This window comes from Juglans regia, chromosome 12 (genome assembly GCF_001411555.2).
Source record: "Juglans regia cultivar Chandler chromosome 12, Walnut 2.0, whole genome shotgun sequence".
Classification (NCBI taxonomy): domain Eukaryota; kingdom Viridiplantae; phylum Streptophyta; class Magnoliopsida; order Fagales; family Juglandaceae; genus Juglans; species Juglans regia.
Window position 1 is genome coordinate 3,340,583 of NC_049912.1, and position 25,733 is coordinate 3,366,315.

A 25,733-nucleotide genomic window follows, 5' to 3' on the forward strand; every position below is an offset into this window, starting at 1 on the left:
AATGGAAAGTGAACCTATATTTTTCATGTCAAGCAGTAGACCGGATTTACTTGATGCTGCACTGTTGAGACCCGGTAGGCTAGATCGCCTTCTGTTCTGTGATTTTCCATCTCCACATGAAAGGTTGGATATCCTTAGAGTTCTCTCTCGGAAGGTTAGTAGGACAATCTAAAGGAATGAATAGTTCTTGATGACTATTTAGTTTTCGCATTGTTATTTTCATCGAGTTTTGAACCTTTTCTTTCAGTTTCTTTTTGCGATTTCTGAAGTTCGATGTGAGGATAATTTCACCACTGTAATAGATGGGGATTAATGATTGCCATGAAATTCTAAGAAACCCATATGGCAGGCTAGTTCAAAATTAAGTCTATTTGCTACCCTTCATTCAATAACTAAATTACAACAATTAAGATGCGGCTCTTTCTTGCTTGAACCAGCGTCTTTCTCTCGGTACAGCCATTAAGTTCCTTCTAGCAACCCATAATTTTGGGGAAATATTAAGGTGTTGAAAATTTTTACAAGTAGTTATTTACTGTATATTCAGTGCCAAATGGATGCCTAGAGTTCAGACTAAAAAATAATGGAGCTTTTCTTTTTGTCTATTTGTTTTGTCGAGTTAAAATATAATAATATTATGCTTTCTATGAATTCATGCAGCTTCCATTGGCCAGTGATGTTGATTTAGATGCCATAGCTTGTATAACTGAAGGATTTAGTGGGGCTGATCTGCAAGCCCTGCTTTCAGATGCACAGCTTGCAGCAGTTCATGAGCTTCTGGGCAGTGTGGATACCATTGTGCCAAACAAAAAGCCAGTAATAACTGATGCTCTTTTGAAGTCTACTGCTGCAAAGGCAAGACCATCTGTTTCAGAAACCGAGATGCAAAGACTATATAGTATTTACAGAGAGTTTCTGGATTCAAAGAGATCTGTTGCTGCACAGGTCTTTCACTGTTTCTCTCTCTCTCTCTCTCCAATATGTTTTATGCAAAAAATCTATTTATACATACCCTTCCAGAATATAGCTTGTGACTAACATAAATTTATTTGCAGTCAAGAGATGCGAAAGGCAAGAGGGCAACCCTAGCATGACGAATTACAAGGGTCTTGTAACCAGAAGGAGCAGAATGTGCTATATGGTATACCATACTAATTTATATTTTTGATTGCTCATTTCTGCCACTCTATTTTCTTTTTCCCGAAAAATGAATTGGGCGCGAGAGCGGAGATTTTAAATATATAACCCATTCGAGAATTTGCAAAAGTTCATCTTTAGTCATTCAAAAGTTTATGAAATCATGGAAAAGATTTAAAGAAAGTTTAAGATTTGCAATGGCAGACTTTTTGGCTGCCAATTGGGGTTATAATTTGTAAATATGATCTGCCCTTCGATGGTGTACTTTGCTTTTGTTGTAGAAGCAAAAACTTAAATAACTCAAATAAAATGTGGATTCTATTGCTGAACCATTCCCTAGAGTTGTTGATCTCTTGTCCAGATTGGAGTTTGAAAGTAATCTTTTGGTTTAAATTAGGTACCACTCAAAAATAAAATTATGTACTAAACCTAACATTTGTTACTTGTTAGTGCTACCGTTGAAATTGGGTAGGACAAATCTGAAGGAAAGGAAGCCCTGTAATATGATCATATCTCAGGAGTATTTTACAAAACAATAAAGATGCATGACTGATTTTATAAATTCACCTTAAAGCTTCGTTGTTGAACTTAGCATCGTTTATCACTTCACATGTGTTACCTAAATTCGACTGTTTGATCGTGCTTGTTATGTTAAACTTTTTATTTCCTTGATGGTCAAGTTTAACGTCCGGTTTGGATGTTGAGATAAATTTTTTAAATTTTTAACTTTTTCATGCAATCATTATTTAATTATTACAATTTTTTTTAAACTTTCAAACCAAATATAAAAAAATAATTTAACTTTTTCAAGTCTCAAAATAAAAATAATATTTTGACTTTATATTTTTTTATTTAATTTCTCTCTTTCATTTTTTAACACTTCATAAGACATATTAAGTCAAATAATTTTAATATTATTCATAGATTTTTTATGTTATCTCACCTCATCTTCATATTCAAATGAGCTATAATATTGCATTACATATTTAATCTAATATTTATACTTTATACATTTAATTTTTATTTTAACACGAATTAAATCAAGCTTCTTATTAAACTAGTTTGAAAGTGTCATTGTGTTATAACTTATATTTTTACAATCATTTTATTTATTTTTTAAACATATGTTTTCATTTATCGTTATAAAAGAAGAAATAGGCTCGTGACGTTTTCAAGCAAGCAATCCAAGAAGAATTATGTGATCCAGTTTGGATAAAAACATATTATTCTTCATTTTAAACTCTATCAGATTTATATTTTGTCAACTAATATAATATATTTTTTAAGAAATTATATTTGCAGTTATAGAGTGTGCAAGTATCGCATATTCATTTTGAAAAAAAGTAAGTAAATATGAGATCTACATGAAAAATTAATTTTTTTAATAGTATATTTTTTAAAAGGAATGCACAATACTTACAAAACTTATGACTATATCTAACATTACTCATATATTTTTTTTTATCTTATTAGGAAATGCTATCTCATTTTAGATTTTATAATTATTTAAAGATGTGATAATCCTAACTTTTAAACAAATATTTACTAAATGGGAAGTTATATTAAATATTTTTTAATTTGATGCCAAACATATTAAAGGAGAATCTAATTTTCTTCTTAATTTTCTCTTGAAAATTTTTGCCGGAAAGTTAATAATATTATAATGTTTTAATATATTTCAATAATATTATTTTATTTTAATTAAAATATTGTTTCAAAAGAATTTATAAAATAATTATACGAATATCGTTATTTTATAAAAACATTTAAAGTGTTGTTGTAATAATAAAGTTAAAAAATGAGTCTATACCGTGCTACATGGAAGCCTCTTTAATGTATATTTGAGATTGTGGTGGAAATATAATTTATAGTTTATAATTTAAATAATAAATTTTATTATTATAAAGTTATTTACTTTTTAGTAATTATATGTTTAAAATATTTTAAAATATTTTTTTATACATTTGGAGATGGGGTTTTCCAACCCAATACCTTCATTTTAGAGGTTGTGCGTTTATGCCAATCAAGTCATAGACTTTTGATAAAACACTTTTAAACATGCTACGTTTGTTTGAAAATAAATTAAAAAAGTACTTTTTGAGGTAAAAATGACGATTATTTAAATTTTTAAAGACTATGATTATATTCTTGAGAGTTTGAAAGTTATAATTATTATAAAATTATACGGGTATTTTCGTCAATTGATAATTTTTTAAAATTTGAATTATGTTTAGTATTATCCAAAAAAACACGTTAGAGAAAAAAAATCAAAATAATATTTTTCTTCAAACGTACTTTTTAACTTATTTGAAATTAAAAATAATTTAATATAAGCATTTTTTAAAATTCCTAAACCACACATGCCCTTGTTATATGAGTTTTGCTATATCATTTTTATATTTTATACACTACGTTTTTTTTTATTTTTTAAAAATTTTTTTAGTTTTATTCTTCTTAAATTTATTGAATTATTTTACACATTATCTATATGTCATATATATTTGGTAAAAAACTTAAAAAAAAAAATGTAGTGTATAGCTTACGAGAATGATGAAAATAATTTTTGTTGTTATATTAACTTATGCACACCGCACTTCATACGACATGGACTATTTATATTAATAAAAAAACAAAAAATAAAACTCACACAGTGCGCTCTCTCTCTCTCTTAAAACAGAAGTTCCTTTCGGTGTGCTTCCTTCTGTGAAAGAGCCGTGCTACGGCAAAGTGCATTTCGCCGTCCCTCTGAAAATTTATGCTCTCTTGTTCACCTTGGTTTTGCAGTTTACCACCGTTAGTTTAGGAACATAAGAGGTTCAATAATTTTGGAGTGATTGGTGTCTAGCATTATTTAGGACAATTGATATGCAGACCTTGGGTGCATGCATTTTATTCTCTTTAAAAGACATAGTTTTGTTCTGCTTCTCTGAAACCCAGGCTAAAATGGACTTGTTGAAGATGTTATTTATTATCTGGTATTATTGCTGGCAGATTTTCATTCCCTCCTCCCATCTTAGAACGTGTTGAAGAGATTATAGGCTCTGCTGGTCTGCAGCAATTAGAACAGGAATTTGCAGATTTGGAGTTGAAGGCAGCTGATGGGCTCTTTCTGGGATGATCGAGATAAAGCTCAAGGAACCCTTTTAGCCCTAACTTATGTCAAAGACGATAAAATTACTTACAGAGTTCAAACACCCAGGTTTATAAATCTTCTATCAGTCCATGATTTTGTATTTCCATTGCTTTCAATGCCAGACTGGTGGGTGAGCCTTTGGAGAAAGGGGATGGTTCTGGATGAGTAGTGAGAAAGGAAGGCTGTGTTTTAGATGAGGGTAAAATAGACATTTTACAAAGGCTGATGTGTGCGGAGTGTGCTTTATAACGGGGCGAATTTTTCTTTCGATATTTGTTTGATCGATTTGCTTGCGGACGAGACGAAATACGAATCCGAGCGACATAGGCAGACACAGCAAACTATGGGGGCGACGGGAGGCGATGTGGAGGCCGGGTTCGCGAAGCTCCAGGGCGAAGACTTCGAGTATTACATGCAGACTTACTCTATCATCCTCGGCCGCAATTCCAAGAAGTCGACCGTTGACGTCGACCTTTCCAGCCTCGGCGGTGGCATGAACATCTCACGCCACCACGCCCGCATCTTCTACGACTTTGCCCGCCGCCGCTTCGCACTCGAGGTCCTCGGAAAGAATGGCTGCTTCGTCGAGGGCGTTCTCCACCTCCCTGGAAACCCCCCTGTCAAGCTCGACTCCCAGGACCTTCTTCAGATCGGAGACAAGGAGTTCTACTTCCTCCTGCCCGTGCGAAGCATCCTCGGTGGGCCTCTCGGCCACAGGCATTTCGTGGGCGCAGCTGCCGGGGCCGGGGCCGGGGCCTCTGCTGCGCACTACGGTAATTTTCATCTGGCGGGGCCCACAGCGACGCCTGCCGTAAAGAAGGGGAGAGGGAGGGACTTCTACGAGGAGGAGTACGATGATGAGGATGAGATTGGTGGTGGTGCCGGGAGTGGTAAGAAGTTGAGGAGAGAAGGGTTTGAGGGGTACGGCTTCAGCGCTGGTGGTTCGGGCGGTAAGACCGGCTTAGCCGGAGTTTTGGGATACTTTTTCATCACGTTATTGTTATGGTTTAGTTGGTTTGGGCTTCTTTTCCCTTTCCTCTTGGATATGTTTTTGATTAGCTGGTATTTTACTATTTGCTTTTGTACTTTTTGGAAGATGTGGTTTTGATGGATTATGAACCAAGTTTATGTTTTCAGCTCACGGCTTTTTTTTTTCTTTTTTAATTTAAAAAATTTTATCCGAGTATATTCTTATCGTTCGTAGGAGTAGGTACTTGAGTACAGGGTCAGCAAGAACCTTGCTGTTCCAAAGATCCAACACAACACCGTTGATATTATTGTTAGTGCCGCCTTTCTAGGATCTTGTTTATAAGAAAGGGATCGGGCTGTTCATTATGGGGGTGTGTGTAGTAATATTTTGTGTATGCGTATATCTTTGATGTGATTCGCCTGCACATACATTGAAGGGTTTTAGATGGAAATGTCTGCGGTTGTTGATTTTAAATTCCCTTGCCTGGCATTGTCTACATGTAAATAGCCGTGTTGGTTAAATGTTTCAATTCTTTTCCAGGATTTATGACAATCTCTAGATGCTAAATCTCACACGTGTTTTGTTGCTTCGTATCTTTAGTGTCAATGTCACTAGTTTCTTGATTAGCTGCTGCGGCTAGCTCATGCTTGGATTAACTATGGTCTCATAAACCACGTTCAAGCTCAAAATTACGTTCATTACAAATCGATACAGAAAGTTTCTCTCACACTAACATGAAGCACGAGGAATTTAGGGTAGTCCTCAACTCCTACTTTCTGGCGCTTTAATCACCTTTTAAGGGCTCCTAATTATCTGCAAGAAATGGCATTGGATTGATTAACTTCTGAGAATCTGTTAGCATTCCATCATTGTTGGTGGCATCCTTTAGCACTGGCAGTGGAGCTGATTTGTTCCGATGCTTTTCTCCCCCCCCACACCCCCCCCCCCCCCCCAAAAAAAAAAAAAAAAAAAAAACCACTTAAACTTAAATTCCCAACGTCCTCGTCATGCCATTTGATTATAATAGCTGGCATGACTCAAGTCCCACACTTTTGGTTTGGATTGGCTCTAATACTATTTGTAATTCCCAAAGAGGGGTCCAAGCCATATTTGTGTCATACTCCAAAAGAAATAGTCAATGGTACAAATTATAGCCCCCTAGAATCATTACAAAGAGCAAGAACTTCTTCCTTACAAGCAATGCGGGATCCTATTTACAACATTATTCACTCAATATGGGGTATCGTGTGGCCAAAGTTTGAACAGCCTGGCTGTCTCCACATGATTGGCTAGGCCATCTACATTTAGCCTTGTCTATTAGACATATATGTGAGGTGACGTTTGGTATTGATCAATACTTAGAATTACTAATGCTACACATAGATGGGCTATTTATACATGCTCGTCAATAATCATACAGAATGCATGTTTTGTTGCATATAGAATATGAAATTGAAAAATATCCTTCCATTTGAGATTTTTTTTTTTTTTTTTTTCTCTTTACACTTTTTTTATGTCCTCATGCACGCCCGTAATCCCTTCTCCGGCGCTTCTCGCCGGAGTTGATTCTCTCATCCTTCCCTTTCCTGTCTCTCTTTTGTTTCTTTTCTTCCTTTTCCTGTTTCTGTTTACAAAACTACGAAGATGGAAGGTGATGGGAGTTTTATGGTGGAATCTAAAACCTTCATCTTCTCGAAGGTGGCTGGTAACAGTTTTTGTATCATTGAGAGGAACAGAAAAATGGCTCTATTTCTCTTCATTAATGGGACATTAGCTTCATGGGTGGCAAGGATGGTTGAAAAAGCTCGTCTCTCAATAGAGTGGCGGGTTTTTCAGAAAGTTGAGGGTGGGTAACGGGGTCCTCATTCTTCAACGTCACAGTAACAATAGAGGATATTTTCTGCACTTGGAGGAATTTTGGAATGGCAGGGGGAAGGGCTCTCTGATTGTCCCTGAAGGCGTGAAGGGATGCGGCTAGGAAGGTTTCGCTTACCACCTCAAGAAGGTGGCTGGTCTCACGGGGGTGCTTACAGAGGGTGGCCTACGTCAGGGTGGGGTGACTGGTTATGGACTGGAAACAGAGAAGCCTCCCCCAAATAGTGTTTCTTACGCCTCTGTTTTGAGGTCATCGGCAAACTCTCTATTAGGGGGCAACTTTGCCATGGTGTCAATAGGCTAGGAGACCAGCACTGAAGGTAACTCTTGTTGCATTGTGGGTAGTGGGGTGTTCTTTGTCCAGCGTACAAAGTTGGGGGAGGTGGAAGGTATTTTGTGGGCTGTCAGAGCACAATTGTCTAGGGTATAAAGGAAGTTTCAGTACTGATAAATAAAGTGGATGTAGGCCTAAGCTTGGTAATGGACGTGAAAGGGAGGGTCTGTGAATTTGAAGAACCTGGCAAAGGAGTTACCTGGATTGAGCCAAAACTTGAAGGGGCCCACGAGCCCATAGTTTGTTCAAAGGGGGGCTTGAGCGCCTGTTGGTAGGATGGGCTGGGCTGAGCCCATTAGGCCCATCCATTCTGTCTAGAGAGCTAAGGGGTGCTCTCTGGCCTGAGAGACTCTGGTCTTGGCTAGAAGTTTGGTGTCGTTCCCAATCTCAAATGAGATAAATTTATGCGAGGAGGCGTCGTCCTCCACCAGGCTACCTCGGTTTGAAGGTTATGACGACCCTTTGCTTAAATCTGGTCCCTCTCAGCCCTTAGAGTTTCTCTTTAGGGCCCAAGGCCCTCATCCAACATTCTGTGAACTAGGGACCCCTTCAAGGGTTCTGTGCACAGTGGCAGAAGGGGATGATGAGTCATCGATTGATGGGGTTCTCTCGGATGTTGAATCTTCACTTGGGTTTGATTTACAGTTAGCTTGCAAGGAGTTTGGAGTTGACATGGACCTGGGGGATTCAAGAGACGTACCTAGTCCTTTATGCTCGTTGCCACCGGCGCCTTCATGGGCTGGCATGCAATCTTGATTGGGTTTTACAAAAGGTAGATGAACTTTTTCATTGCATCGGGATTTCATGCGAAGAGTTTGAGGACCAGTTTAAAGCTCTTCTCACTGCCATAGAAGTAGGGCATCTACTTCTTGCCAAATTTGCCGCTAAAAAAGATAGGGAGCTTAAGAGGCTTGCTTGCTCCATAAACTATGATGCAAGGGGGAAGGAAGTGCGAGTAGGGGGAGACACAATGATAGGGTGAACCTCGGCGTTCCATGAAGCCCAAGATCCTTTCAAGGAATGTTCGGGGACTGAATGACCCGAGCAAGCGTCTTAGAGTGAAGAATTTATTACGGGAATGGAAGCCAGATGTGATTTGTTTGCAGGAGACTAAGTTGAAGTCTATCGACAGGCAATTAATAAGAAGCTTGTGGAATTACTCCTACATGGGATGGACCACACTTGTCTCCAAGGGTGCTTCAGGTGGAATTTTAGTGTTGTGGGATAAGTGAGTAGTTAATTTGGTGGAGGATTTCATTGGCGAATTTTCGGTAGCTTGCTCTTTCTCGAATGTAGAAGATGGTTTCGGTTGGGGATTCTTAGGAGTTTAAGGGTCAAATGTTGACAGCAAAAGACAACTCCTTTGGGATGAGATCGCTTGTTTGTTTTGTTGGAGGGATATCCCATGGTGTATTGGAGGAGATTTCAACGTCACTCAGTTCCTGAGTGAAAGATCAGGAGACTCTAGCATGGATACAGCCATGGCTGACTTTTCAACACTTATTTTTGAGCTGGACTTGGTAGATCTACCTTTGGTGGGGGGGAGATTTCACTTGGTCTAATGCGAGGGCCTGATCCAGGTTGGACAGGTTCATTGTCTCTCCCTCTTGGGAGGTCCCCTTTCCCAACCTTTGCCAAAAAAGCTCTCTAGGCTTTGTTCTGACCACTTCACCCTCTTATTAGATTGCGGGGGTCTTCATGGGGGATGGAGATACTTTAAATTCGAGAACATGTGGTTGAAGGTCGACGGGGAAAGTTAGATCATGGTGGGCCTCTTATCAACTCACGGGCACCCCTAGTTTTGTTTTGGCCGGGAAGCTTAAAGCTTTGAAAAACGATCTAAGAAAATAGAATTGGGAAGTCTTTGGGAACATTAACGACTAGCGGCTTCCTTTATTTCAAGAGCTACAACAATTTTATGATAAAGAAGTGGATGGGGATCTTTCGGCGGATGATAAGGCAAGGAAAATGATTGTAGTAGTTGAGCTGGAAAAAATACTCTTATGGAGGAGATCTCTTGAAGACAAAAATCTCGAGCCATTTGGTTGAAGAAAGGGGACAAGAGCACAAAGTTTTTCCATAGAGTTGCTAACTCCCATCGTAGAAACAATGCCATTGAGGTCCTTCATTCAAAAGATAGGGTTTTGACAGATAGAGTTGCTATCAAAAACCACATTGTCCACTTTTATGACAAGCTATTAACGGAGCAATATCAATGGAGGCCTAAAATAGACAGACTCTTTTTCGATTCAATTGATCAATCAAGTGCGGCTTGGTTGGAGAGGTCCTTTGAAGAGGATGAGGTGCTTAGTGTGCTTAAAGGGATGGATAAAGACAAAGCACCAGGCCCAAATGGCTTCACAATGACGTTTTTTCAAACTTGTTGGGACATTGTTAAGGAGGATCTCATGAAGGTTTTTCTCGAACTTCATTCTTTTATGAAATTTGAGAGAAGTCTTAACGCCACTTTCATCGCCCTTATCCCAAAAAGGGTGAGGTCGGTGGAGGTGCAAGATATCCGTCCCATAAGTTTGGTATGTTGGGTCTACAAGATCATCTCAAAAGTTCTTGCTAAGCGACTAAGCAAAGTTATGGGGAAGATCATCTCGAAGTCACAAAACTCTTTCATTAAAGGAAGACAAATTCTAGATTTTTCTTATTTCTAATGAATGCTTGGATAATAGAGTTAGAGATGGCACCCCAGGTATCTTGTGTAAATTGGATATGGAGAAGGTGTTTGATCATGTGAATTGGGATTTCTTGTATATTCTTGGTAGGCATGGCTTCGGGGAAAGAAGGCTTTTGATCACAATTGTGAGATTCTCTATTTTGATCAATGGCACTCCTGAAGGCTTCTTCAATAGTTCTCGGGGTTTGAGACAAGGGGACCCCTTATACCCCTTGTTATTCATTCTTATGATGGATGTGCTAAGTAGAATGTTGGAGGGGGTGGTGGTCATCTCGGGCTTCTCAGTGGGTGGTTCCTCGCATGGTAGCATATCAGTCGCTCACCTCCTTTTTGCCGATGATACATTGATTTTCTATGACCCGGATCCCAACCAGATTCGCTCCTTGAGAGCTTTCCTTCTTTGTTTTGAAGCTGTCTCCGGGCTTAAAGTGAACTTATCAAAGTCTAAAATAGTTCCAATTGGTTTGGTTAATAATTTAAGCGAAGTGGCTGCCGTCTTGGGCTGCAAGGTGTCATCCTTGCCTATGAAGTACCTGGGACTTCCTTTGGGGGCTCCTCATAAATCCAAGGCAATGTGGGATGGGATTGTTGAGAAAATTGAATGCAAACTGTCAGGTTGAAACATAATGTACTTGTCTAAAGGCGGTAGAACCACGCTTATTAAGAGCACATTATTTAATCTTCCAATGTACTTTTTATCTTTGTTTCCTTTGCCTGCAGGGGTGGCAAATAGACTGGAGAAGATTTACTATTACTTCTTGTGGGGAGGGCTAGAAGATGAGAAAAATTTTCATTTAATTAAATGGGATAAAGTCTGCACCCCTTTGTCTTGTGGTGGATTGGGGGTTAGAAAATTGAGAACCTTCAACAAGGCTCTTCTTGGAAAGTGGCTATGGTGGTACCATCAGGAAGGGGACGCTCTTTGGAGGAGCATCATCGATATTATTACGGGAGCATTTGGGGGGATTGGTGCTATAATGCAGTAAGAGGGGCCTACAGAGTGGGTGTTTGGAAATTCATTCGGAATGAATGGGAAGATATACTTGGTAATTTCAGACTTGAGGTGGGAAGGGCCACACGAATCAGGTTTTGGCATGATATTTGGTGTGGTGATGTGGTTTTGAAAAATGCTTTTCCCTCTCTTTATGGGATTGCGTCAGATAAAGATGCTTCTGTGGTTGATAATATGAGCATTTCCGCTGATTCTCTTCATTGGTCCGTGAATTTTTCTAGAGCTATATAGGATTAGGAGGTAGATGACATTGCTGACTCTTGCAATGTTTTATATGCGCTGAAAGTGCAAGCAGGTAGGGAGGACAGACTACTATGGACATGCACAGGAAACAAGAAATTTTCAGTCCACTCTCTTATTACAAGGTATTGAAAGTTCACCCCTCTAATGCCTTCCCTGGGAAGAGCATTTGGAGGAGTAATGCTCCCCTCAAAGTTGCTTTCTTTGGCTGGTTGGCATCCCATGGGAAATTACGTGGATATTGACAAGCTGAAAAAGCGTGGCCTTTACTTAACAGATTGGTGCTTCATGTGTAAACATAGTAGCTAGTCAGCAGACCACCTGCTTCTCCATTGCAAAGTAGTCAAGGATTTATGGGATGATATCTTCACTAGGCTCGGCATCCATGGGTTATGCCTAGGAGAGTGATGGATTTATCGTCATGTTGGAGAGGGATTTGTGGCCACTGTCACGTTGCAGCTGTTTGGAAGATGGGTGCCTCTATGTTTAATGTGGTGTACATGGATCGAAATAAATGGTCAATATTTTGAAAATAGGGAACGCTCTCCGGATGGTTTTAGGGCCTTTTTCTATCACACATTGTTGCTTTGGGCTTCATCTATAGTATTGAACGGAGCGAGCTTTAATGACTTTTATGCTACATTTTGTAGCGAGTAGTTTCCGCCCCATCAGTTTGGTAGGCAGGATTTATAAAATTATTTCAAAGGTGTTAGCGAATCGAATGAGCTTAGTGATGGATAAAATCATTTCCAAGTCCCAAAATGCCTTTGTACGTGGACGGCAAATTTTGGACTCAGTTTTGGTAGCGAATGCGTGTCTGGATAGCCGGTTGAGGGCAGGTATTCCAGGAGTCATTTGCAAGTTGGATATGGAAAAGGCTTATGATCATGTGTGCTGGGATTTTTTATTATATATGTTGAAGAGGTGTGGTTTTGGAGATAGGTGGTGTGGTTGGGTGAAACATTGTGTATCATCCGCTTGGTTTTCAATTTTAGTAAATGGGCAACCCTGTGGTTTCTTCTCGAGTTTGAGGGGCTTGAGACAAGGGGACCCGTTATCTCCTTTTCTCTTTGTTGTAGTGATGGAGGCCTTGAGTCATATGGTGGAGGCCGTGGTAAGGGGAGGTTTTATGGCTGGTTTTTCAGTGGGTAACTCTACCTCAGGTGCTTTTTCCATTTCTCATTTATTGTATGCAGATGATACTTTAATCCTCTGTGATGCTGAGAGTGGACAGTTGCAAGCTTTAAGGGCTGTTCTTTTGTGTTTTGAAGCTGTCTCGGGTCTCAAGGTGAATTTGGGAAAGTCGGAGTTGGTCCCGGTGGGAGTGGTGGACAATATCAATCAGCTAGCAAGTTTGTTGGGGTGCAAAGTGGCTTCTCTTCCGATGAAATACCTGGGCCTCCCTTTAGGAGCCTCTTTCAAGGCTAAATACATATGGGACAGAGTTGTAGAGAAGGTAGGAAAAAAATTGGTAGGTTGGAAACGGCTATACTTATCGAAAGGGGGGAGACTTACCCTCATCAAAAGCACTCTATCCAATCTCCCTACTTATTTTCTATCTTTGTTCCCTTTACCGGTGGGAGTAGCCAATAGGATGGAGAAATTGTTTAGGGATTTCTTGTGGGGTGGTATGGGGGAAGAACATAAATTTCATCTAGTGAGTTGGCAGCAGGTGTGTCGTCCGAAGGAGTTGGGAGGTTTGGGGGTGCGTAGTCTATCTGTTTTTAATAAAGCTCTCTTGGGGAAGTGGTTGTGGAGATTTCAAATGGAAGAGGATTCTTTGTGGAGATTGGTTATTGTTCGGAAATATGGTTGTGATTGGGGGGGTTGGCGTTCCACGGAGGGTAGGGGTTCCTTTGGTGTAAGCCTTTGGAAATTTATCAGAAAGGGGTAGGAGGAGTTCGTAAAGCACACTAGTTTTGAGGTGGGAGTGGGGACTAGAATTAGTTTTTGGTTTGATGTATGGTGTGGTGAGAGTGCTCTATTTACTGTTTTTCCAACTGTTTTCAGATTGGCTGAAAACCAGCAGGCCGCTGTCTCTGATGTATTGTGCACTGACAATGGGAGTGTTCTGTGGAATTTGATCTTATCCAGAAATGCGCAAGACTGGGAAGTGGATGAAATAGCAGGTTTTTACAGCCTTTTATATTCCAAGAAGTTAGGAGGAAATGGGTGGGATAGAATGCTGTGGAAACATTCAAGGCGCAAAATTTTTTCTGTTAAGTCATTCTATAAAGTGTTGGCAGCTCATCAGCCCATTCGGTTCCCCTGGAAAGGTATTTGGAGAGCTCCAAAAACCTGCTATTTGGACTGTTGCTTTGGGAAAGATTTTGACGGTTGACAATTTGAGGAAACGTGGTATGATCGTGATGGAATGGTGTTACATGTGTAAGAGTAATGGCGAATCAATTGAGCACATTTTCTTGCATTGTGAGGTGGCAAGGGAGTTATGGGCGGGTATTTTCAGTCGAGCCGGCCTGTCCTGGGTCATGCCTAAGAGCGTGACAGAACTTTTAGCATGTTGGAAGAGGCAACATCATTGTCCTCAACTAGAAGCGACATGGAAGATGGTTCCTTTGTGTTTATTGTGGTGTATATGGATGGAACGGAATGAGAGATGCTTCAACAACAAGGAGAGAAATGTGGGGGAATTATCGAATTTTTTTGTGTTTTCTTTAGTTCAATGGTTGGCTGCTATTGTACTAAAGGGAGGGAATGTTCACGAGTTCTTATTTTCTTTTCAGCTTTCTAGAATGTGATTAGGAGTCCATTTTGTATACTTCCTGTGTACATGGGCGTTGACTAGTTTCTTTCAATCAATAAATTCCTTACTTATCAAAAAAAAAAAATTAGGCTATTTTCTTGTACACTTCCTGTGTACTCGGGCATTGCCTATTTACGTGGATTAACAAAACTTCTTACTTATAAAAAAAAAAATATATGTATATCATTAAGAACTCCTGATTAGGATTTACCATTCAAAGGTTCTCATATGTTCTCTTCACTAAGGTTTTCATGATTAGTATCCATGAATTTCTTGTATCAATAGTCACTAATGCATCGGTGTCGCTCTTGTATATATCCCGTGTACTTGGGTTATGAGTATCAATTTCAGCAATAAATTTTTTGTTTACTGATAAAGAAAAAAGGTTTTCATGATTAGGGTTTCCTTATGTTCTCTTTTTTGGTGGATTACATTTTTACCATTCATTAATTTAAGTGTACTTTATGCCATTTTTAACCCTACCAGGTCTTGAGGCCATTTTTTATGTTATTCTTTCTTATCATCGGGGGTTTTGATCTTGGACAAGAAGTATCAGTTCTGAGTGTCTAACCAACTATAACGCAAGCCTGAGTTTTTGTTTGTCGCAACCTCTTCTGAACTCCTGGTCACCATGCTGATAATTTTGACTAGGACTTATAGTTGGTTATTTTCAGCTGTAGAACATAGAACTGTCTGACACTCTTTTTATCAGAGAATCTGAGAAGTATTGACAAATCTTCTTAGTTTAAAATAAGGTAAGGCGTATTATCTACGTTGATTCAGTTTTTTTGGGATTAGATATTTTTGTATGCACGATTTAACTTGAAAATGATCCAAAATTTTTTTATATCTTGCCTTCTCAAGTTGAACTATCACATAGTTGCTTTGATCGTTCATCTCTTTTCTTTGTTTCACTTCTTAATTCGAAATGGATGCATATGTTTTGATGCAACATGTGCCTACCTAATACTCTTTTATTGGTATGGGTTGTCTCCAATTCCTCCAGAGAAGAAAGCAGAGGGAAGATTAAGGGTTGATCGAGAAGCTGACAATCATCAACTTTTGCAGTTGGAAGAAAAGGATGTAGTATCAACGGTAGCTACCGCGCTCTCAGATATTTGTGGTCCTGGAGAATGGATGCCTATGGAGAAACTTCACACAGTGGTCAGTTTTTTCCGACCTTTCTCTGTTAATTCTTTCTTGTATAAAGTCACAAGTCGAGATACTGGATTAGGGTTTTGGTTATGGTCGTACCTTCAACTTCTTTTGCATGAAGTGTCGAAGGCATTTATGGCCTGTACCTTGGGTTTTGATAAACTGGCTGAGTAACTGAAATAATCTTTAAAGTTCATTGAAAGCCATCTGATACCTATCTAGAGTCAGTTATAATATAAACTGATTTACATGCTCCTGGCTTCAGGTTCCACTTAGTGCCTTATAAAGTTGTTCATCAGTGTGGTGGTGGGAAACTTATTGAGGCACTTGCAGTAGAGCAATGTTCTGGTTTTAAGCTGACACAACATCATTTTTTTATAATAAGCTGACATAACATTCTTCTTCAGATGTATGCTTGCTTTGTTTCTAGAGTTCATTTTGAAAATTGAAGCCTTCTCTGCACCTCTGTTTTAGGTGGTATGCCTCATTTTTCATATTGCAAAGTGTTAGGTATGGAAGATAACATTCTTCTATTTTTTTCAATGATGTGGAACCTCATCAAGGCAAGGCTGTTTGGACCCACCATTTAGGAGTGAACCCTGGATACACAGTTGCTAGAACCGTGTATCAGGTAATCTAGGGGAACTCCTAGTACATAATCGAACCCAGGATGTCTGTACACTCTGGTTCCTTTGACTACTGCACCCTGATGGGTAGCATTCTCTTAAATTTGCTTTAAGAAGTTGTGCTGGAGAAGTGTTTCATACTTGTTAGGCTGTCAAAGTTTAGTATAATGCAATTATGCTTTTTGTATGTGCTGAGGTTTTAATACTACTTTTCCAGAAATGATAAGTGCAAACAGACGCTGTGTTCTTGAAACCCATGCCTTGCATCTTTTAAACAGTGCTACCTTGTGTATTTTCCGCTGCAAGACACTACATGAACTTTGCAAAATATTTTCCTGTATTTTTCATGCCTGTAGCTCTCACATCATGGAGTAATTCCTGTAAGGTTCAGATTTTATGATTTGATTACCTGGTCTGAAGTGTGGGCTTACTTCTCATCTTATCTGACTGTTGTTATAGGTTTGGCTGCCTAATCCGAGCACTTGGGTACTACCTTATCAATGTTCATTATTTAAGGCGGAAATTTAGGTGTCTGACTATCAGATGGTTTTATAAGGTGGTTTGACTCAATAGGCATCCCAGATTCTCAAGTGTTTTGCAACAATAAGCTTGGATTTTAACAGTTCCTAGTAGGTTTTGATTCGCATGGGGAAAAAAAATGGTACCCCTATTAGAACAAGGCTCCTCTAATATTAACTAAACTCGCCAAACATTAACCAAGTTTGCCTAATATTAACTAAGCTTGTGATGTGGGTGCTTTACACGGGTTCAAGGTTTAACTGGGTAAAAGACATGTTGGGGTTTGCACAGTCTCCAGGGTTCCTTATCATAAAAAATATCATCTAAGCTCATGTCAACTTAAGTTCGAGCCTATTGTACTGGGCCTTTGTCTATTTTATGCTTAATAAAATTTTGTTTATCGATAAAAAAAAAACTTATAGCTCTCAAATGCCCCTTTTCAATGAGAAGTGGAGTTTAGTGGTGTAGTGCAATAAAATTTTATGCTGATGCTCAATAAAAAATATTAACTTATAGCTCGTGTCTATTATATGCTTGATAAAATTTTGTTTGTCGATCAAAAAGAACTTATAGCTCTCCAATGGCTCGTTTCAATGGGAAGTGGAGTTTAGTGGTGTGGCACCGGATTGGGAAATGGATTACTTCACCTATTTTTATGCTCGGCTGTATGCTTGCAGAGGAGACAGGATGGTTCCAATGCATTGATGGGAGTATATATCTAAGAGATGGGTTTTTGTGGTTAAGTCATACCATAATGCCCTACTTCCCCATAATAGCCTTACTTTTTCTTGGAAGACCATTTGGAGGAGTAAGGCTGCCTTAGAGGCTATCCTTGTTTGGATGGCTGCACTATGGAAGATCTTTACCATAGATTATTAAGGAAGAGACATGTTATGGTGATAGAATGGGGCTGTATGTGCCGGCGGAGTAGGAAATCTTTGGATCATCCTTTACTTCACTGTGAGGTTGCTAGCACCTTATGGCATGTTATGCTTAGTCTATTTGGGCTAACATAGGTTATGTTTAGACAGGTGGTTGATCTGTTAGCATGCTGGACAGGAAGGCTTGATAGTCATTACAACAAGATCGTGTTGAAAATGACCTTGATTCGTTTGATATGGTGCATCTAGAGGGAAAGAAATTATCAAGCTTTTGAAAATAGTAGAAAACGACCATGGAAAGACCTCAAGGCTTTCCTTCTCAACTCACTATCATTGGATGGATGGAAACCCACCTATGCCTTTCTAGCTTTTGCTTTCAGGATTTTCTTGATCTTTTTCTAAATCTTGTTAGCTGCATCTAATATATACTCCCAGTGTACTTATACAAGCCGAGCCCGAGTTGTTCATGAACAGCTCAGCTCATATACATACTTACTAGTGACTTTTTTTTTATCATAACCTTACATGTTGTTCTGTAGCACGGGCATCAGGGCTAGTAACCCTGGTGGGGGGCTTTAAGGTGGACTTTTGGAGAAAAACAAAACTTGTGTGTTCTGTTTATTCTCTTTACTAATCTACAGTTCATTGTTTATTTTTATGGTTGCCCTTTATTAGGTTGTTTTCCTTCCATTGATTGATGGTGAGTATTGGTGTTGGATTGGGAGTTCAAATCCACACACACACACACACACACACAACTCTGGTTTTGTTCAGAGTATTCCTTACCCTATTGTTATATTGTTCAGTTGTTGGATAAGTATGCTAATGTCTGGCATCATAGTCGAGTAAGAAGATATCTCACATCTGAGGATTGGCCTGGTCCTGAATCCAAGGGGAAACCATGGTACGGCTTGCTTATGTTGCTAAGGAAATATCCTGAACACTTTGTCATTAACACGAGGTCCAAGGGTCGGATTACATTGGAGTTTGTCTCTCTTGTCTCTCTGCTTTCATGACATAATGAGACACCAAAGCGTGATTACGTGCTGCTGATAATTTATCACGAAGTTTAATGGAAAAGTGACAAATATTGCTGATCGTCTACTTTGATACTGATCCTTTGAAATATGGTCAGGCAGTGATAGTAAGTTTTGGATGGGAGCCAGCTGCACGTGTAAGTGACACAAATCTACATTATTTTGCTGCTGCTTAGGCTTTTGTTTTGACATGGGAATTGTTCTGCACAATGTGTTGGTAAACAACTAATTGTCTTTAAGGACAATGGATCTTCATTACCCAAGAAGCTAGCTGCCCCACAAAGTTTTCTCTAGTTATGCCTCAGGCATCGAAATAGGGGCAAATCTGAAGCCCTTCCAATTTTGTATGTAACTTTTTTCCTAAAGCAATTGGAACAGTTTTGCCAATCTGGCTGTTAATATTTAATTTTCAAAAGCCTTCGTGTTTGGTTAGTTCAATATAAGTAAAGCGTTCTGCCATAAATCAGATTTCCATAGCAATTTTTTTTTTTCATCCTGGACTCTGGTTAAAACCCTGTGTGGTATTAATAATATATTTGCACATAACTTTTTACAGCATTTTATACAATAATATTTTAAAATGAAGGGTATTTTTGTAAAATATCTTATAAAAATAACATCATTTTACAAAAACATATCCTGTGAAATGTTTTGTGAAAAGTATTGTGGGTATCATTGTTCCAGTCAATTAAGTGGATTGCTTCAATAACTTTCGATGTATTTCCAATGTAAAGGATCCCGTTGAGTGGTGTTTTGTGCTCTTTAGTAAGACTCGACATGATAAGTTCAAAAATAAGAGTGAAGGAAACAGAAAATCATGGGACGTTTTTCTTTCTTTTTAAGCAAGAAAATGGACTTGAAAAGCTTTCTTTGGAGTAATGATGTAGCTGGGTTATTGGATGCTAAATCTATCAACAATGCGAGGGCGTTAAAGAAATAAATGCATCTCTTGTGCTGATGTTCACAAGGTTGAACATCAATACCACAAATGAAAGAAATATGCGCTTAAATTTTATTCATGGTTGTTAAATGAGCTTGAACGATACGTGTTAAAAAGGATCAGAAATCTCAGCCCCCTTGCTACAATATGGAATCCTAGAGATTAGAAATAAAGGAATTCCATAATCAAAGTGCCAAAGTTCCTTGATACAAAGGAGTTTTGGTCCAGTATCTCGCACCATTGATATCCTTTACTCACATTTCACAAAACGCGTCCAAGGTTTAGGGGTAGATACATTCAAACCCAACCCTGCAATGCAACAAACCATACGGAACAATCAAAATCGAGTCTCTGAATTCATAATATCATCCCCTCTAAAATGGAATGAAATGAGACGAATCTTTGTTAATGAGACTGCCAAAAAAATTCTCCAAGATCCACATTTCTCAAGATCCAAAGTTTTGGACTTCTTTCTATATTGAGAGAGAGATTTAAAACTCTGTGATGCCATACTTGTTACACATGTCGCATCAGTCCAAATTAATGACACCACGCTTCCTCAAATTGCTTATATTCAAGATTTTCTCAAGAGAGGCAATACATATGAAGAAAGCTACTTCGGAAGGAACACAAGACCTCCACATACACTTCCATGGGAAAGATTTAAAACTATGTGATGCCAGCAGGTTGTAATAAGATCGAATTGTAAACTTTTTCCTCCCTTTGGGCCTCCACTACATTCTATCCCCATCGTTGCTACCCAGCATGTAGAATATAAAAGGCTTAAAAAATTCAAAAACTTCATTAATCTCCCAATCATGAACAACTCTAATAAAACAAGCATCCCACTAGTAAGGACCATGAAAAAAGACCTGCAAATCTGACATAGAGGCATCCGATCAATAAGAATGCTATAAAGGGCTAGGAACACCCCATTAAGAGCGCAGTTACCACATCAAATATCATGCAAAAATTTGATTCAAAAGCCCTCACCAATTGCAAAACTAATTTGAGTGGCAAAACACTTCCATCCCTTTCTTATAAATTTCCATAACCCCACCTCTCCTATTTCAAAGCGATTTCCCCTCCAATTAATACCTCCATAAACATTTTCCCAAGAGGGCTTTATTGAATATGCTCGAGTTACGAACCCCCAAACCTCCATCAGAAATTGGAGAGCAAATTTTGTTCCAACTAACCATGTGAAACTTAGCTTCCTCTCCCATTCCACCTCACAAAAAGCCCGAAATAACTTCTTAATCCTATTGGCTATCCCTGTAGGCAAAGGAAACACAGACAAAAAATAAGTGAGAAGGTTGGAGAGAGTGCTCTAAAGTAATTCTACCCCCTTTCAATAGATACATCTGTTTTTACCCAACCAATATTTTCTCAACAACCGTATCCCAAATGACTTTAGCCTTATAAGTCGCTCCAACAGAAGACCCAATTATTTCATAGGCAAGGAAGCAACGTTACAACCCAAAAGACTCTCCAGATTATTAATATTGTGCACCACACCCACTGGAACCATCTCCTACTGTTCAAAGTTCACATTGAGACCCGACACAGCTTCAAATCATAACATTAGGGCCCGGCTTGAATTTGACCATGATTTGCGTCGCAAGAAAGAAGAGTACCATCTGCGAAAAGAAAATGAGAAATTATGGTAGAACTAGAAAGAAAACCTCCCCAAATGGCGGCCTCCACCATCCAAACCAAGCTTCTCCATAAACAAAGAGAAATGAGGATAATGGATCCCCTTGCCTCAAGCCACAAAAGCTGTTAAAAAAAAAAGTTGGGGTGCCATTACTAACACCAAGAATCAAGCGGTTGAGATGATGCAATGTTGGGTCCACAAACACCACCTCTTCCCAAAGCCACATCTCCCAAGCATATAAAAGAGGAAATCCCAATTCACGTGATCATACGCCTCTTCCAAGTTAAGCTTGCACAATAAGCCTGAAACTCCCTCTCTCATTCTACTATCCAAGCATTCATTGACAAAGAGAACCGAATCAAGTATTTGTCTCTCCTAAATAAGGGCATTTTGAGACTTAAAAATAATTTTTTCCATAACTGTACTCATGTAGTTAGCAAGAACTTTCTAGATAATCTTGTAAACCCCACTTACAACAAGACTAATAATGCGAAAATCCTACCTCTGAAACCCCATGTTTCTTTGGAATGAGAGCAATAAAAGTCACATTAAGGCATTTTTTGAACTTTTTGAAAGAATAGAACTCATGAAAGACACCCATCACATCATCTTTCATAATATCCCAACAAGCTTGAAAAAATGAAGTTGGGCCCTTCCCCTTTCAAACCCTGCAAATGAGTCCTATATAGTAAGGAGTGGTGTTGGCAAAGCCCATGGGCCCATTCGAAGAATGGAAGCTGAAGATAAAAAGGACTTGCCAGTTAAGGAAACCGAGGGCATACATATAGGCAAACAATAGGGCAAACAATGCAGGGTAGTAACGTATGCCAAACAGTACCCATCTCATGGAGGAGCAATTCAAGGGAAGCTTAAATGCTGACAGGCCACACATCAAGAAAGGAGGGAAGAACCAAACCCAAAAGAGAAAGTTACCAAGTTAAGACAACAAGCCCACTATAAATACTAATCAAGGTATGCACCTGGCAAACTCAAGATGATAGACCATTGGAGCACAATAAAACTCTACTGACTTAGGCATCGGAGGCGTTCTCTGCCCAAATCCAAGCCAATTTCCTTTCTCTGGTTGCAGGTTAGCGGAGTAGAAGAAATGTGTGCGAAACACATCTAAAACAAATCCCATAGAAAAACCATAAAGTCCAGGAGCTTTGTCTTTTGTCATTCCACTAATCACATGAATTCAACTTCTTCAAAGGGTCCTTCCAACCATCTCACACTCCCAAGGATCAAGAAACTCAAAAGCCAAACCATAAAGGTTTGGCCTCCAAGTAGCTAGTTATGTGAGAAGATTCTCATAGTAATGCACTATATGGTTCTTGATCTCAAAAGGAGAAAAGAGCACACGATTATCTGAATGAAGCATCTCAATAACATTATTGTGACAATGTGAATTATCCACTCCATGAAAAAGCTTCATGCATTTATCCTCTTCTTTCAACCAAATGCCTTAGATTTTTGTTGCCAAGAGATCTCCTCCATCAACAACACCCTCTCAAGTTCAGGCACCGGTGAACATTTCCTCAACAAAGCCTTCTCATATGGAACTCCATTCACCTCTCTCCCCTCCAAGTCTTGTAGCTCCTCTACAAGGGAATTCTTCTGACTGTCAACATTCCCAAAGACTTTCACATTCTAGTACTTCTTTAAAACATACTTCAAGGCCTTGAGCTTACCGGCAAAAATGAAGTTAGGAGTGCCCATGAATTGGTAAGAAGACACCGTCTAACCTTATTAACAAAACCATCATGCTTTCAATTTATACTGTTACACATAATTTAGATACCAATAAATTTATAAACAATTAGACTGAATACAATATTTTATTGGGAGTAGATGATAGATTACATGATCATGCTTTCGTAATTCTTTTTAGCAGTTCCCTGCAAATCAAATTGCCAAACTAATGAATTACCTCAAAGATTTGCCTGAGAACCGGGTAGGAATAACTGCAAAAGCACGACTTCACCGTCAGAAATAATTGCCAGGAAGTTTTATGAATTATACATCTGAAAAGTTCTCCCATTCCAAGAAGATTACTGGTAATCTTGTAGGACAAGCAGCAAATTCATCAATTGAAAGCAGAAACTTCTAAAGACAAACAACTCAATATCGTCAAAATTGTTTATTGAATCCCTTTCATCAGCTGGACAATGAATAACAAACATAGGAACTCGACGACAAAAGATGTTCTCAAGATTTCTCGTTGCTTAGTTTGCCAAGTACCCTTTGTGCATACAGCTCCTGTTCCCGGGCTTGTTTTGCAGCAATAGCTTCCTCATCAAGCACTTGTATGGGAGACCACTCCGGCCATTTCAACCATCCATCCTTCTGTGAATTCCCGTTATTCCCAAATAAAGATTCAGTGTAACTCCTCAGGTGAGGCTTTACTCTGTATGCTGCAAAATCTGCTGTTGTCCCCACAATAGCAAAGATGATCGAGTAACGGACAGCACCAGGTTGACCTCCTAACATGCCAAAGAAGAAACCAAATTAATTATGAGTTGGAAGTGGAAGATCAAAATGTAAAATTGGGTGTAAAGGGTAAGAGGCTAAAATTAAAAGCATCTTATTTCTTGAGTACACCAAGTTCAATGGACCTGCACAGAGCTGTTCTCTATAGTGTTGTCCATCATTCCCCTCTGCCCCCACCCTCTCCAAGAACATGAGTAATTAAACAAATGTCCACCATTGAGCAATGTTTTATAGGACAAGCAACTGGTTGAACTCCTCAATAACAATGATGATGTTCTGGCTCAGTTCTAAGATTTTCAGCATTAGGGGATTTTCCGGTTCCATCTACACGACTACTTAAACTTCATCATCAGGTTCAGCTATCTTGACTACTTTCAGATTACGGAGAATACAATTAGAAATTTTGATATTGGAAAGCAAATTAATTATGTAATGCACACTATACAGTGCAGTTATGTAAGAGTAGATGTCTAAGCAACCTGAATTGTTGCAGATTATTGTTCCCAGAGTAGTTTTGACAAAGAACATTATGCATGCACACACACTCAAGAGCACATGCAAGCATTATTTTTCTTTTTTGGGGTGGGGGTAAGAAATTAGTGGAATTCAACCTTGAAGACGCCCTAGCAGAGCACCAGTGCCGAAGCCCGCAATTGCAGAGTTCAGTAGATCATCAAGTCCTGTTTTACGCGTTGATCTCACAAATTCCCGGGCTCCTGTCAAATCAGTAAGCGAATCAATTCAAAACAATACCGACATCCTTCAATCAATTTCTATTGCCATCAAACAGAAAACCCTTTTTGGCAGCCAAAGCATGTCTCTGGTTGCCTTGCATTTTCTTGAGAATTTGTTTTTGATATACATAATTCATGGAAACTCGAGGATTACTGGGATAAATGCATAAGCCCAAGGAACCACCAAAGATTCCTTAAGATGCAGCTCTCCGCATGAAAAACAAGAAAAACGCTTCGATTTCCATTGAAGCCTTAGTTTCATAAAGGAAAATAAAGAAAAACCTGTTCTCTGGGAATTTTTTTTTTTCCTTGCAGTAGTTACATTCAATATGTCTATATCAAAATAAAAGCATCCTCGCATGAATAAATAAAAACTAAGTAATCATAACATCAAAAAACAAACTACAAAACAATAAGCCAACATAATCACATCATTGAAAGTTCTATAAATCGGAGACTGAATATAAGTATAAAACTGAAAATAAATTACCGCAATAGCAACCGGTGACAATGGCGAGATTGGCAGCATAAGTAGAAGAAATTTTTGCGAGACCTTGAACTTTCCTATGTCTCGACATCAACCCAGCTCCTCCACCAACAATCCCTGCCCAAAACCCCAAAGAAAATCTCTTAAATTCAGAACCATATAAATCCCCATCACTGAGCCTAATTACCTATAGCTAATTGCACCCAATACAATAAATTCGTTTAGAAATAATGGGTTCCTCTAAGTTTGAACGAAAAGACAGCATAAAATTTATAGATTGTGAATTTTCTTGTTTCCTATGTTATCCTCTGACTTATTGGCAATCAAACTGAACGACACAAAATAAGACCTGCTACGAGAGTAGGAATGAAGATGCGCTCCTTCCAGCTATCAGAGAACGAAGACGAAGATGATAACAATGATGGAGCCTCTCCTTCCAGGGGTTTTGACTCCCCTGTAGTCATTTTTTCTGTCTCTATACTCTACACTTCTTTTCTTTTCCTTTTGAACGAAAAACAAAACTAAAATATTGATTTGTTCACTGATTGATATACTCGAGGAAGACGAAAGTGTGCAATGATTTCGTCAATGGAAGCAATCGACATAGCGGCGCTGCAACTCATCCAAACGCATAGTCGTACAGATTTACAGAGAAACTATACGCTCTACCGGACCAGCGTTTTTTTTTTTTTGAAACACACCGGATCAGCGTTGTTGGTTGGTGATGGGTCTAGTTTACTTTAATGCAGAGTCCACGCGATAAATGGTTCATGTACAATTTGTCTCGATTTATTTATTTATTTTACTACTTCTCAATTCATTAAATTATTCATTTTTAATGCATAATTATGATATATTATTAAATTATATAACTTGTATAAAATTAGACTTAAGTGATAGTTAAATAAGATAAAATTATTTTTGGAGAGGATATTCCGCTCGGTTAGCTTCCAAAGTGGGCATGGACCCTTATTAATAACCAAAGCCTATATCATTACCGATAAGCCTAGTTCAATATCAAGGGAACCAAGCCCATAGCCAATACCGATTGGATAA

The 25,733-nt window shown here is 38.8% G+C and overlaps 3 protein-coding genes across 3 annotated transcripts in view; 2 read left to right on the top strand and 1 right to left on the bottom strand.

Moving 5' to 3' along the window:
- LOC108998258 (peroxisome biogenesis protein 1) overlaps positions 1 to 1,466 on the top strand; it is a 37,796-nt gene extending 36,330 nt beyond the window's left edge. The window contains exons 15-17 of the mRNA XM_018974756.2: positions 37 to 154; positions 658 to 942; positions 1,053 to 1,466. Of these exons, the coding sequence (XP_018830301.1) occupies positions 37 to 154; positions 658 to 942; positions 1,053 to 1,091 (442 nt within the window). The 3' untranslated portion in view covers positions 1,092 to 1,466. The remainder of the gene's footprint in view (positions 1 to 36; positions 155 to 657; positions 943 to 1,052) is intronic.
- A 2,663-nt stretch (positions 1,467 to 4,129) lies between these two features.
- LOC108998259 (FHA domain-containing protein FHA2) lies at positions 4,130 to 18,775 on the top strand. Its single transcript, XM_035683563.1, has 3 exons — positions 4,130 to 5,217; positions 15,158 to 15,315; positions 18,139 to 18,775. The coding sequence occupies exons 1-3, from the start codon at positions 4,611 to 4,613 to the stop codon at positions 18,346 to 18,348; spliced, it is 975 nt and encodes a 324-aa protein (XP_035539456.1). The 5' UTR covers positions 4,130 to 4,610; the 3' UTR covers positions 18,349 to 18,775.
- A 4,170-nt stretch (positions 18,776 to 22,945) lies between these two features.
- LOC108998293 lies at positions 22,946 to 25,395 on the bottom strand. Its single transcript, XM_018974809.2, has 4 exons — positions 25,027 to 25,395; positions 24,681 to 24,794; positions 24,068 to 24,172; positions 22,946 to 23,449 (listed from the first exon to the last, which is right to left on the bottom strand). The coding sequence occupies exons 1-4, from the start codon at positions 25,139 to 25,141 to the stop codon at positions 23,175 to 23,177; spliced, it is 609 nt and encodes a 202-aa protein (XP_018830354.1). The 5' UTR covers positions 25,142 to 25,395; the 3' UTR covers positions 22,946 to 23,174.
- Positions 25,396 to 25,733: the final 338 nt, after the last annotated feature.